A 13,649-nucleotide genomic window follows, 5' to 3' on the forward strand; every position below is an offset into this window, starting at 1 on the left:
ACTGAAAATGCCCTGCCCTGATTCCTTATTGCCTTGTACCAAACATGGAATGCAGAGCAGTATTTTGACACCGTATCTCATGGGGATAGTCACAAAAGCACCATTAAAGGAATGTCAAATACTGTCTTATATGGAAGAAGACAGCTTGGTATTGCCTGCGTGGGCTGCTGGCTTGGCTTTGAGACCGGGTTCTCTCGCAGGTCTACCAGATTTAACCTGGGAGATTGCTCTACCACAGAGATGCAATCTTCAGTTCACTATCCGTGTATTGTATTTGCTGCAGTAGTGGAAGGGAGGAGTATTTATGCCCATGTTGAGACGGTGCGATTTAACTTTATTTTGTCTTTTTCAGATAGCAAAACCATATGATAGTTTGTTAATGAGCCTTGATCCTTTTATTTAATTTATAAAAATTGAGCTGTATTCAGAGCAGTGCAGCCAAGCCATTTACAGTATAAAAGCTGCAGCCATGGATTCCTTTTCTGCATCACTATTACATTTATTTTACATTACTACCTTATTATGCTGCATTTTCTGAACCTTTATTTTTATAGAATAATCTCAAAGTGGGGGGAGTAACCCTAAAGCGAACCATTATGGATACCCAGTGCTTTTTTTCAAAAAAGTTTAGGGATACTCTCATTTTGAAAATCACCATTTTATAGTTCAAATCGGGGGAAATAAATACAGTAAATGGACAAAAGTACAAAGAACATGCATTACACCGGGAAAGGAAGTGAAGTAGCTATTGGCTGTGGTAACAACAAAACTGACCAATCACCGTGCTAGATTCCAACTCCTACTTCACACATTAAACGCTCGCTTCTGTCTGGGACTCAAGAAACACCGTGACAGGAAATGAGGCTGCCATCGAGGGTAGCGGAAAAAAGCATTGTGAATTCCTACAACTCTCCTCTCTCCACAGCTGAATGGAGGGTTGTTAAGGCTGGCTTCAGCTGAGCATTGCTATAATAAAAAATTATTATTATTATTAATTCCCCGCCCATCTGGCTGGGTTTCCCCAGCCACTCTGGGCAGCTCCCAGCAGAATATAAAGCGGTTAGGCATTGGATTATTGCGTTATGGTGTGTGGGAAGGCTAGGTGTGGCCATCGGCCTAAGCCTTCAATTTTGGGTATTCCGTTAAAGGAATCTGGGGGTCGTGTATTCCGTCCGATGCCTGCTTGGCGGGAGGCCATGGCACGACCCCTGGTGACGTCAGGGGAGAGCCTATAGTTGTATTATCATCAACAGGCTCCGCCCCCCTGGTGATTCAACCCCTGTGGTGGACATCCAATGCCTAAGCCAATACCTTTTCACTGCTGTAACCAATAAAGTTGTGGCCTTTTCATGCCCATAAACCATATATCACGTGTCCTTGTGTGTTCATTTCCACAGGGCGGGGGTCGGGTCCTCGAACCACAACTCTCCTCTCTCCACAGCTGAATGGAGGGTTGTTAAGGCTGGCTTCAGCTGAGCATTGCTATAATAAAAAATTATTATTATTATTAATTCCCCGCCCATCTGGCTGGGTTTCCCCAGCCACTCTGGGCAGCTCCCAGCAGAATATAAAAAAAATGATAAAACATCAAACATTAAAACCTTATTTAAAAAGCTGAAAATGCTTAGCACTTTTGGAAGCAGATTCCATAAAGAGGCACACAACAATGGCTGAGTCCCAAGAGAAACTATTCTGTTTTCGTCTTCATAATGATCCGAACACGTTCCCGACAATAAAATAAACAGCATAAACAGCATTTGACAGCAATGAATGTGAAGACTGCCATGCAACCGATCAAGAAGGCAATGACGTCCAGGGAGTGATATTGGTACCAGGTCAAGTGATGGGCAGCTACTCTCAAGTGCTTGGCACCTTTGTGGCGCATGACAAACTCAATCCAAAAGACAGCCCGGTCCAGAGGCTTTAACAGTTGGTCATGGTGGATCTGTGATAGCCTTAATGCGTTTTCCTTATATCTGGAGGAAAAGAAGGTGGGGGAGAGAAATAAAAACAAATTGAGATAGGCAGAGGCGTAGGAAGGTGAGGTGGTACCAGTGCGGAAAATGTATTGTCACACACACACACACCCCACGTTGATTTATATACCGTATTTTTCACTCTATAAGATGCACCGGACCACAAGAGGCACCTTGTTTTGGGAGGAGGAAAACAAGAAAAAAAAAATTCTGAATCTCAGAAGCCAGAGCAGCAAGAGGGATCACTGCTCAGTGAAAGCAGCAATCCCTCTTGCTGCTCTGGCTTCAGGGATAGCTGCGCAGCCTGAATTAGCTCCATAAGACGCACACACATTTCCCCTTACTTTTTAGGAGGGAAAAAGTGAGTCTTATAGAGCAAGAAATACGGTATTTTTTTTGGCCTGCAAAAATGGTTTTATGTTATTTCATATTTTCTTACAAAGGAATAATAATTAATAATAATAATAATAAACTTTTATTTATATCCTGCCCTCCCTGACCAAAGTCGGGCTCAGGGCGGCTAACATCAGATACATAACATTGGTATAAAATCAAACAGTAATTAAATTACCTCCTAAAAGCATGTCAAAATCAAATTAAAGTCTAATTAGATGGCTTTCTGCAGGTTTAGGGTTGGGAACAGTAAGTGCTCCACTGAACTGAAATTTCAGCCTTCAAAACATGGGAAAACGGCTAAGTAAACAGCTATTTTCGTGGAGGAGGGTCAAGATATTAACTGATATGCATGAAATTTCATATATAGCTCTATAATCCCTAGTGTAGTAAGATAAGACCTTTGGAGCAGGATTTTTTTTTGAAAAAAAAGTTTTTTATGAACCGCCCTATTAGGGCAGTAATTGCTCCTTGATAATTTGTCACCCCCCTCCAAGATGGCCCCCACCCCGCCCCCCCTTCCTACGTCCCTGGAGATAGGACCAGTGCTGCAGTTTAGCAAGCACTGTAGCATTAGGAAATTTTGCAATTCTAGTAAAACAACAACGGGCACAGTGCTAAGGAGCAATACTCTTCCACAATCAGTGCTTTTGACACTTGGCATGGTTTCTGCAAATTTCCACAGGTAAGCTGCCATACACCTGGCCCTGAAGCAATCTCACATGCACTCTGCAGACTAACGGAGACCACTAGTCATCTCTCACTTTCAGATGAGAGTTTGTGATTGACTCACGTGGCGTTGAGAATGACAGCCTTCACAGCATCCACTAAATCTTCGGCTTCCATTGTCTGGATGTCCAGCCCCACAGCCATCCCCTTTGCCTTCATGTGCTGAATATTGTCAGGCTGGTCAGCAAACATGGGAATCCCCACTGTGGGAACGCCATGGTAAATAGCTTCATAAATCCCATTGATCCCACCATGTGTTATGAAGGCTTTGGTCTTGGGGTGTCCTGGAAGGAGAAGATGAGACTCTGTTGACTATGGGATGATAAAAGTAGGTTATTAGCATTGATTCTCAGCAGCAGTGCCCAGCATAGTCCAACTGTCAGGCAATCTCTGAAGATTGCGGTTCACTATACATATGGTATGTGATGTATGGAAGTGAGAGCTGGACCATAAAGAAGGCTGATCGCCGAAGAATTGATGCTTTTGAATTATGTTGCTGGAGGAGACTCTTGAGAGTCCCATGGACTGCAAGAAGATCAAACGCATCCATTCTTAAGGAAATCAGCCCTGAGTGCTCACTGGAAGGACAGATCGTGAAGTTGAGGCTCCAATACTTTGGCCACCTCATGAGAAGAGAAGACTCCCTGGAAAAGACCCTGATGTTGGGAAAGATGGAGGGCACAAGGAGAAGGGGACGACAGAAGACGAGATGGCTGGATAGTGTTTGTGAAGCTACAAACATGAGCCTGACCAAACTGCGGGAGGCAGTGGAAGACAGGAGTGCCTGGCGTGCTCTGGTCCAGGGGGTCACGAAGAGTCGGACACGACTAAATGACTAAACAACAACAACAAAGAACTCAGCGCTGACCCTGGCCAAGCACACAACAACATTTTTGTAAAACAGAGAGAGTTTGTAGTCTTTGGTATCTTGAATAGTGGAAAACGCAAAGCACCAAAAATCTAGCACTGTCTGGGGGCTTGGTTTTCCCCCATGTGTTTCCCCTGCCTCTTCCTGTTATGGGAATGGTTGCTAAACATGGGAATCTCCACTATAGGAATACCATGATAAATAGGTTCATAAATTCCACTGGCTCCACCATGTGTGCTTTGGTATTGGGGTGTCCTGGAGAAGGAAGAGGAAAATTTACTCGATATGAAATGGTTAAATTATAATGGATCTTCAGCTATAGTATTCCAGCTTAGTCCACATGCCATGCTATCCCTGAATGTTGCATATAGATATATCCTCAACAAGAAAGCAGGCAGCACAGAACACAGGGGCGGAGTAAATTTGCTGGTTGGACTAGAAAACTCTCAGGGTCGCTTCCTACACTACAGTTCTATGATACTACTGAAGTGTAGATGTGTTCCCATGAAGCAAGACAAAGTGATAACTGCAGGAACCTTTATTGAACTAACAGAACTGGACAAAATAATAATCATCATCATCATCATCATCATAATTTTTATTTATACCCCGCCCTCCCCAGCTAAGACCGGGCTCAGGGCAGCTAACAAGCAATAATAAAAACAAATTGAATGAATACAACTTTAAAAAACAAGGTTAAAATACAACATTAAAACATTGAAACATTACAATATAAAAATGCAGCCTCATCACAGGAGGAGAAGGAAAAAGAAAGGGGGGGGAATCAAAAGGCCAGGTGGAACAACTCTGTCTTACAGGCCTTGCGGAAAGAAATCAGATCCTGCAGGGCCCTGGTCTCATGAGGCAGAGCGTTCCACCAGATCGGAACCAGTGTTGAAAAGGCCCTGGCTCTGGTTGAGACTAATCTAACTTCCTTAGGGTCTGGGACCACTAGGGTGTTGCTATTTATGGACCTTGAGGCTCTCCGTGGGGCATACCGGGAGAGGCGGTCCCGTAGGTACGAGAGTCCTAGGCTGTGAAGGGCTTTAAAGGTCAAAACCAGCACCTTAAATATGACCCTGTACTCCACTGGGAGCCAGTGCAGCTTGAAAAGCACTGGGTGAATATGCTCCCATGGCAGAGACCCCGTGAGGAGCCTCGCTGCAGCATTCTGCACCCACTGGAGTTTCTGGGACAGCTTCAAGGGCAGCTCCGCGTAGAGCGAATTACAGTAGTCAAGCCTGGAGGTGACCGTCGCATGGATCACTGTGGCCAGGTCATGGCGGGAAAGAACAGGGGCAGAACAACTGCTTATATACATTTCTGAATGTCTGGGCCACTCCCAAAGTGATTGGCTGTCTAAACTTCCCAACTGCAAATCATAACTCAGAGTTTCAGGGCCAATGGCAGTGGCCCAAATCCTGAAATGTCCTGTGGTTGGATTATCATGTGTTGAATCAGGACACAGGGGCTCAGAATCCTTAGTCCAGACTCAAGCTCAGGCAAACACAGACCACTGAATACATGACAACTACCATTCTGTGATCAGGAATGGATCAGAATAGAACAAGGGGAGAATGCTCATTGCTGTCATGAGTGAGGAATATGGGGATGGAGGAAGGATATTTCCTAGGGACTGGCAGAACACAGCATAGAAGCCATAACTGCAACAAGCATGAGGTCTCTCTCACCGAGAAGATCATTTTGTGGTATCCAGTCATAAATCCTGGTGTTCGCACCTAAAGTTTCTGGTCTTTTCCCTTTGTGGCGCCAAAGAACCTGGATTAGAAAATAAGAGGAAAGCTTTCATGACTCCTACATTCATAATGTACGGGGAAAATTGAAGAAAACAAATAAACTAAAAGTTATCCAGAACAAATTCCATTGTCCATCTTCTTCTCTATGAATTATAATTACCATATTTTTTGCTCTATAAGACTCACTTTTTCCCTCCTAAAAAGTAAGGGGAAATGTCTGTGCGTCTTATGGAGCGAATGCAGGCTGCGCAGCTATCCCAGAAGCCAGAACAGCAAGAGGGATTGCTGCTTTCACTGCGCAGCGATCCCTCTTGCTGTTCTGGATTTTGAGATTCAGAATATATTTTTTTCTTGTTTTCCTCCTCCAAAAACTAGGTGTGTCTTGTGGTCTGGTGCGTCTTATAGAGCGAAAAATACGGTAACTCTCACAACATTTACAGTGGATGCTCAGGTTGCGAACATGATCTGTGCGGGAGGCACGTTCACAACCCGCAGCTTTCGCAACCCGCAGCGCCGCGTCTGCGCACACGAAGGTTGCAACTCGGCACTTCTGCGCATTCGCAAAATGCGATTTAGCGCTTCTGTGCATGCGCGACCACCGAAATCCAGAAGTAACCCGTTCCAGTATTTCTGGGTATCGTAACCTGAAAAAAACGCAACTTGAAGCATCTGTAACCCAAGGTATGACTGTATTAGACAAGGACAACTTCAATGTCTTACACGACTCTAATGTATTTAAGTAGATTTCAAGAAAAGAAAATCTTTAATGTGTTTGCTGTAAAGGGATGCAATTTCACAGATCAGTTAAGGGAATTGGGGCAGCATTTTCACAAGTCCACTATACAACTTTTTGTTTTTGTTTTCTTTACCAAACAACATGAACACTGACCTTCTGTGGAAGCTGGCTAAGTGCCGATGCAACGATGTTACTCTTTTCATCCGTTAAGTTTGCAACAAGAGAGCCCAGAGAAAACACCACAATGCCATGTTCCCCTGAACTCTGGACAAATTCTTCCATTTCCTGTCAAAAGTTCAAAGCACATTTAAAAATAAATATATTGACAAGTCACATTCCTCCATGTCTTTGCCGTTTGAACCTGATGCATGATTTGCAATGTGAATATATTTCTTGAAATTTAATGTTGTGAGGGAGTGTTTGGGAAATGATCTTTAAGTTCCAGCTTCCAAACTGTGCTTTAGGCTCCATGGAAGCCTATTAGAGTTCTAAAGGTAAAAGGTAAAGGACCCCTGGATGGTTAAGTCCAGTCAAAGACGACTCTGGGGTGCAGCACTCATCTCACTTTCAGGCTGAGGGAGCCGGTGTTTGTCCACAGAGAGTTTTCCAGGTCATGTGGCCAGCAGGACTAAACCACTTCTAGCACAACGTAACAAAGTGACAAGTGCCAGAGTGCACAGAAATGCCGGTTACCTTCCTGCCACATTGGTACCTATTTATCTACTTGCACCGCTGTGCTTTCGACCTGCTATGTTGGCAGGAGCTGCGACAGAGCAACGGGAGCTCACTCCATCATGGGGATTCGAACCGCCGACCTTCCAATCAGCAAGCCCAAGAGGCTCAGTGGTTTAGGCCACAACACTATATGGAGAGCAGAGTAGACAACAGACAAAGTCACTGGTCACTCCAGCTGAGGACACCTTTTCTCCACTTTTTCACCTGTGCTTTTCACATCAGCTTTAAAAGCAGAAAATTAAGCAGGCCAAGTTCTTCCTGGCACAACTATATCAGTGATGATAAGCTCATCCACTACATTTGCTACACTTCTCATAATGTATAATTCACCTAGCAAGAACAATGGGACCTTCTGTCAAGAAAGCACGCCTAACTGAAATTTGGTTTCAGAATTACCTCTGGCAAAGGCTTGGCTGGCTGACACTGCAGACCTCCCACAAACTCAAAATTGGGTAGGAGAGGCCGCGGGAATTCAAGGTCCCAGTAGGTACGGATCAACCAGATTTCCGCTTTCCCCATCACTTCACACTGAGTTGTGGGTCTCCCTGTCGAATGAGAAAGAGGAACGAGGTTACATTCAGCTTGTCTCCCTTTCACGTTTTCAACATTTCCACAAATAGTGAAAGCTGGTTCAGGCATTACATTTCAACTGGACACCTAAAAAAAAGTAAGAGATGTGAACAGGAACTGGGGACAGAAAGAAATACATGTATTATGGGCACTCATTCATTAGCAAGCCTGGGCTGGCTATGGATCCGGTGCTATACCAGCTGCACTGGCTCCCGGTGGAGTACAGGATCAGGTTTAAGGTGCTGGTTTTAACATTTAAAGCCCTATACAGCCTAGGACCCTCGTACCTACAGGACCGCCTCTCCTGGTTTGCCCCACATAGGAACCTACAGTCTTCAAATAAAAACATCTTGAAGGTCCCAGGCCACAGAGAGGTTAGGCTGGCCTTAACCAGAGCCAGGGCTTTTTCGGCTGCGGCTCCAATCTGGTGGCACGCTCTGTCACAAGAGACAAGGGCCCTGCGGGACTTGACATCTTTCCGCAGGGCCTGCAAGACAGAGCTGTTCCACCAGGCCTTTGGTCAGGGCGCAGCCTGACCCCCTCCTTTGGCAATCTTTACAGAACTTTAGTTTATGGTTGCCATCAGTTTTGATTTTAATTAATTTTTATAATGTTTTTATAATGTTGTAGTATTTTAGTGTTGTTAGCCGCCCTGAGCCCGGCTTCGGCTGGGGAGGGCGGGATATAAATAAAATTTATATTTATATTTATTATTATTATTATTATTATTATTATTAAAGGTAAAGGTACCCCTGCCCGTACAGGCCAGTCTTGACAGACTCTAGGGTTGTGCGCCCATCTCACTCAAGAGGCCGGGGGCCAGCGCTGTCCAGAGACACTTCCGGGTCACGTGGCCAGCGTGACATCGCTGCTCTGGCGAGCCAGAGCCGCACACGGAAACGCCGTTTACCTTCCCGCCAGTAAGCGGTCCCTATTTATCTACTTGCACCCGGGAGTGCTTTCAAACTGCTAGGTTGGCAGGCGCTGGGACCGAACAACGGGAGCGTACCCCGCCGCGGGGATTCGAACCGCCGACCTTACGATCGGCAAGCCCTAGGCACTGAGGCTTTAGCCCACAGCGCCACCCACGTCCCTCCATAATGTTAGAAAGAACCAATTGACCTGAAGTCAGCGCTGGTAGCTGAATGTGCACCAGAACTAGTGACAATCTGTTGACAAACCAGGCCATTGGTTCAGTTCTTGTTACTGAATTCTGCAAAGAACACTGTGCAGATACTATCTGTTGCAGCTTTGGGTTCCTTCAGCTTCCTTGACTTTCTTTCCCCCTCATCATTATTGATGCATTGATAACACATCTTCCCCTCAAAACAACAACAGTGTGGTGGTGATCACACATACAGCTGTATGAAGATTATCTTCATGTGGTATCTTTCCGATGTGCAGGAGCTAAGGATAGGTCAATTGTGGCTGCTCTCAGTTTCTTTCTTCCCCAATCAATTTCAATTGTCCACATTAGTGCATTAAAATGTCATTCATTTTAAAAGTTTTCACAAAAAAAGTGTCACTCCTAACAGACCTATTTTTGTATGCACTTTTGCATATTATACACATCTTTGCAAGCAGTTTCCCCAAATATACGAAGCTATTCTCACAAATGTATGCATTTCCCTGCATGCTTCACATAACTTACACATTTTTGTACAATTTTTTTGGTCGATTGAACTACATTGCAAAGTTCAGGTAACTCCAGTTTCAAAGCATAGTTGTGTGTCTGTCACTCCGGGAAGTGGAATTTACATAGGTTTACAATATCAGATCAAGTTTCTCTGCCATCCATTGCAATAAAACACATCAGTAAAATACCACACAGAAGGATCCTGATGAAATAATAGATAGAACGACATAAAAGTTGCTTGCTCATCATTTGTTGAGTGGTGGGAAAGAGCAGAAAATCCCAGAATAATGTCTGTGCTTCAACTCTAAAGCTAATTTTAGATATGATTCTAGTTCAATTTGAGCTCAGGGGGAGTTGTGCAGAAGGCAGAGCAACTGGGTGAAGCAATAAAAGGACAAAGCAGGTAAGATTCAGTCCTCACTCCCTTACTCTCTGTAAGACAGAGTTGTTCCACCTGGCCTTTGGCTCTGAATCAGTTTGATTCCTTCCCCCTCTTTCTTTTTCCGTTCTCCTCCTATGAAGACTTTGCTCCCTAATTGTTTTAATGCTGTATCTTAATCTTTTTAAAACTGTATTTTAATCAACTTGTTTTTATTATTGGTTGTTAGCCGCCCTGAGCCCGGTCTTTCCTGGGGAGGGCGGGGTATAAATAAAAAGGTATTATTATTATTATTATTATTATTATTATTATTATTATTATTACAGATGATCAAGCTCTAAAGCTTAGTAGAGTCTATTCCCAGCTGACGGTGTCTCTACACAGCCCCAGGATAAGGCCTTTCCAATCCTGCTACTAGGATGTCCTTTCTAACTGGCCAATTTAGGAAATGCAATTTAGGAAGGTTCTCATAATATTGCAAACCAAACAAAGTTTCTTCCCAAACCCCAGAAGAACACATCAGTAAATAAAGCAGCACAAAAGAATGCTGGTGGAACAATAGCTACAATATCAAATTTGCTTTCTCCATGCTTGAACATTGGTGGGAAAGAGCAGAGAATTCCAAAAGAATGCCCATGCTTCAATTCCAAATTCATTTTAGAAATTATTCTACTTCAAGCTGAATACAGCAGGCAGAGCAACTGGGTGAAGCGATAAAGGAGCAAAGCAGGTGAGATCTGCACCTCCCTCCATTACAGGTAGGAGGCTCTCCAGCTTAGTAGAGTCTTTTCCCAGCTGACCGTGGCTCTACACAGGCCCAGGATGAGGCCTTTCCAATCCTGCTACTAGGAGGCCCCTTCTAACTGGCCATGCCAAGGACTGAAGTTGGAATCCTTGCCATCTTTAGAGCATCTACCAAATAATAGCAATACTTTGGGAAGAAGAAACAAAAGCAGGCTTACCTAAAACCTGACTGTAGTAAGAGTCCCAATCGCCATACCAGGTCTGGAAAACATGGTCTTGCACGAGGTAAGATATTATATTCTTCACCCTTTCTCCAAAAGACATTCTGTCTGTGAGCCCAGACAAGACAGCCGGGGCATAGGAAGGAGGAGCAGGTATCTTGCCACAGTGTCTCTCCACTGTTAGGCCTGGCGTGAACTGCAGGGTGTACACAAACGGGATGTCCATTTTCACAGCAATCAGGTTGCCACAGGGTGCCGCAGGGTCTGCAAGGAGCACGTCGTAGTTGCTCTTTTTCAGGCGGGCCATGAGTTCCTGATCAGCCAGTACATTTTCACACTTGAACTTATGGAACTCATGTACTTTCCTCATCATCTTTCGCATCTCTTGGTAAAACCTGTAGAAGGTCAGAGCAGATGGCTTGTGGTCCAGCAACAACGTGACGAATTCCTCAAAGAATGACTGGGCCTCATCCTTTCCATAGGGCACAGGGAACACCTCAAACTTGGCAGCTGATATATCATCGCTGGGTTCGATTAAGATGGACGCTGATGGGGCTAGGATGCTGACATTGTGACCTCTATGCAGCAGTTCCTGGATAATGACCTTGATATTTAGCCAGTGGCTGGCATCCTCTGGCCAGATAAGCACATTCCCGCAGAAAATGTTGCCTACTAAGGCAAGCTGAAGTATTAACAATTGAATTGCAACCGCTCTTGCTGAGGTGGGGACCATGATGTGCTTTTCTGGGAAAGCCAAAGTTTCTTCTTTTGTCACTTGTCAACAAAGATGTCATTCAGTGCATAAAACTCCTATTCCACACCCTACTTCAGAGAAGACTTTTTACCAAGTGTGTTGAGTCTTGATTTTTAACTATCGAGGTGGAACACTGTTTGAAGATTTCTGGAATGAGAAGACAAATGGCACAACCCATCTCCATCACTGTTTCAACTGAATGAATGATGTTTTTACATAACCATAACCAATACAAATCTACTACCAAAAAAATTACTCGAATATCATTTTATTCAAATAGATGATACACCTATCTTCTCCTGGGCTATATCGCTCAGGTCATTGGGGTATAGGCTACTGGCAGCTGTTCCAGTGGTGTAGCTGCCTCGATATATTTGGGGGTATAGGATTGTTCATGGAGTTTTCTTGGCAGGGATATCAGAGTGGATTGCCGGTTCCTGCTCCAGGTGACAAACCTAGACAGCATATTAAAAAGCAGAGACATCACCTTGCCAACAAAGGTCCGTATAGTTAAAGCCATGGTTTTCCCAGTAGTGATGTATGGAAGTGAGAGCTGGACCATAAAGAAGGCTGATCGCCAAAGAATTGATGCTTTTGAATTCTGGTGCTGGAGGAGACTCTTGAGAGTCCCATGGACTGCAAGAAGATAAAATGTATCCATTCTGAAGGAAATCAGCCCTGAGTGCTCGCTGGAAGGACAGATCCTGAAGCTGAGGCTCCAATACTTTGGCCACCTCATGAAAAGAGAAGACTCCCTGGAAAAGATCCTGATGTTGGGAGAGATGGAGGGCACAAGGAGAAGGGGACGATAGAGGACAAGATGGTTGGACAGTGTTCTCGAAGCTACCAGCATGAGTTTGACCAAACTGCGGGAGGCAGTGGAAGACAGGAGTGCCTGGCGTGCTCTGGTCCATGGGGTCATGAAGAGTCGGACATGACTAAACAACTAAACAACAAATAGGATTGTTCTACTACTTTCACCAAGCACAACGTAACCTGTTATTTTCCCAGCTTGGATGATCCTCCTACTAACTGCGTTCATGGTATACCAACATGCAGACATCATGCCCATTATATTTGCAGAGTAGAGCAGACTTGTGAAGCAACCTTCCTGGGACTGTTCCACTGGGAACAGGTGGGAGATTACCTGTCTATTTCCTCCCTGCACACTGAAAGCTTGCATGTCAGTGTGGAGAATGCAGGCTCAGGCATTTTCCCTGACAAGCTACCTTATCATCTGCTGGGAGTGCATAGACATGCTATCTTGTACGTGGACATGAGTCCCAATCTGGGAGAAAGGCAGGATGCAAATATATTAAAATGATAATTGGTCGGCCAATTGGTGTTAAAGAAGGATAGAACTTTTTTTATGTACGCCACAACAGCAGCAAGAGTACTTATCGCGAAGTATTGGAAGACACAAGATCTACCCACCCGGGAAGAATGGCAGATGAAGTTGATGGACTACATGGAACTGGCGGAAATGACTGGCAGAATCCGAGACCAGGGAGAAGAGTCGGTGGAAGAAGACTGGAAAAAGTTTAAAGATTATTTACAGAAATACTGCAAAATTAATGAATGTTAAAAGATTGTTGGAATGAAGTTATATGGCTTTAGTAGAAATGTTATAAGGATTTAAGTATAAATAGATTAATAGAATTTCAAAGGTAAAATAAGGTTAGAATGTGTTAAGATAATTATAGGACAGAAAACAGAGGAAGATGGAAAAGAAATTGCTGAAACAATTGACAGAAGTGGAATACAAAAAGGGAGGTGTAAGGAGGTGGGTGAAATAAGTGAATGAAAGATAAGATATTGAAATTGTTTGAGTGTTTTAAATTGTTTTTGTTTGGTTTTGTTAGTTTAATGTGTTAGTGTTATGTAGTGTCTTTGTATTGTATTGTTCTTTTTTTGTTTTTCATTTTGTTTTGTAGTGTTTAAATTGTTCAAAAAGCAATAAATATTATTATTAAAAAAAAGATAATAAGAAGAATTGACTTCCACATGCAGCCTGAAGTGATACAGTGCCAGCGTTCTGTGTTTGCAGGGCCGGATTAAATCTTTTCGAGAAGGAAGTGTCGCAGAATTGCAGCCTTAGCTGCCTTAGGGGCCAGTTCCTTTGCAGGGCTACACCGCTGTAATTACTGTTTC

General features: G+C 43.9%; 1 protein-coding gene across 1 annotated transcript; it reads right to left on the minus strand.

The window, feature by feature from the left end:
• Positions 1-1,566: 1,566 nt before the first annotated feature.
• Positions 1,567-11,566, minus strand: LOC310661514 (UDP-glucuronosyltransferase 2A2-like). The gene is made up of 6 exons (XM_083407783.1): positions 10,742-11,566; positions 7,591-7,739; positions 6,613-6,744; positions 5,658-5,745; positions 3,163-3,382; positions 1,567-1,976 (listed from the first exon to the last, which is right to left on the minus strand). Exons 1-6 carry the CDS (start codon positions 11,475-11,477, stop codon positions 1,688-1,690), a joined length of 1,614 nt encoding a protein of 537 aa, XP_083263909.1. The 5' UTR covers positions 11,478-11,566; the 3' UTR covers positions 1,567-1,687.
• Positions 11,567-13,649: the final 2,083 nt, after the last annotated feature.

The sequence above is a fragment of the Podarcis tiliguerta genome (assembly GCF_965153285.1).
Source record: "Podarcis tiliguerta genome assembly, chromosome: 13".
Classification (NCBI taxonomy): Eukaryota; Metazoa; Chordata; class Lepidosauria; order Squamata; family Lacertidae; genus Podarcis; species Podarcis tiliguerta.

Excerpts from the sequence above, each read along its gene's own strand:
- LOC310661514 (XM_083407783.1), bottom strand. The coding sequence starts at position 11,477 with ATGGTCCCCACCTCAGCAAGAGCGGTTGCAATTCAATTGTTAATACTT. Across the intron at positions 7,740-10,741 it reads TTACTACAGTCAGGTTTTAG|GGAGACCCACAACTCAGTGT; the intron begins GTAAGCCTGCTT and ends CTCATTCGACAG. Across the intron at positions 6,745-7,590 it reads CAGCCAAGCCTTTGCCAGAG|GAAATGGAAGAATTTGTCCA; the intron begins GTAATTCTGAAA and ends AACTTTTGACAG.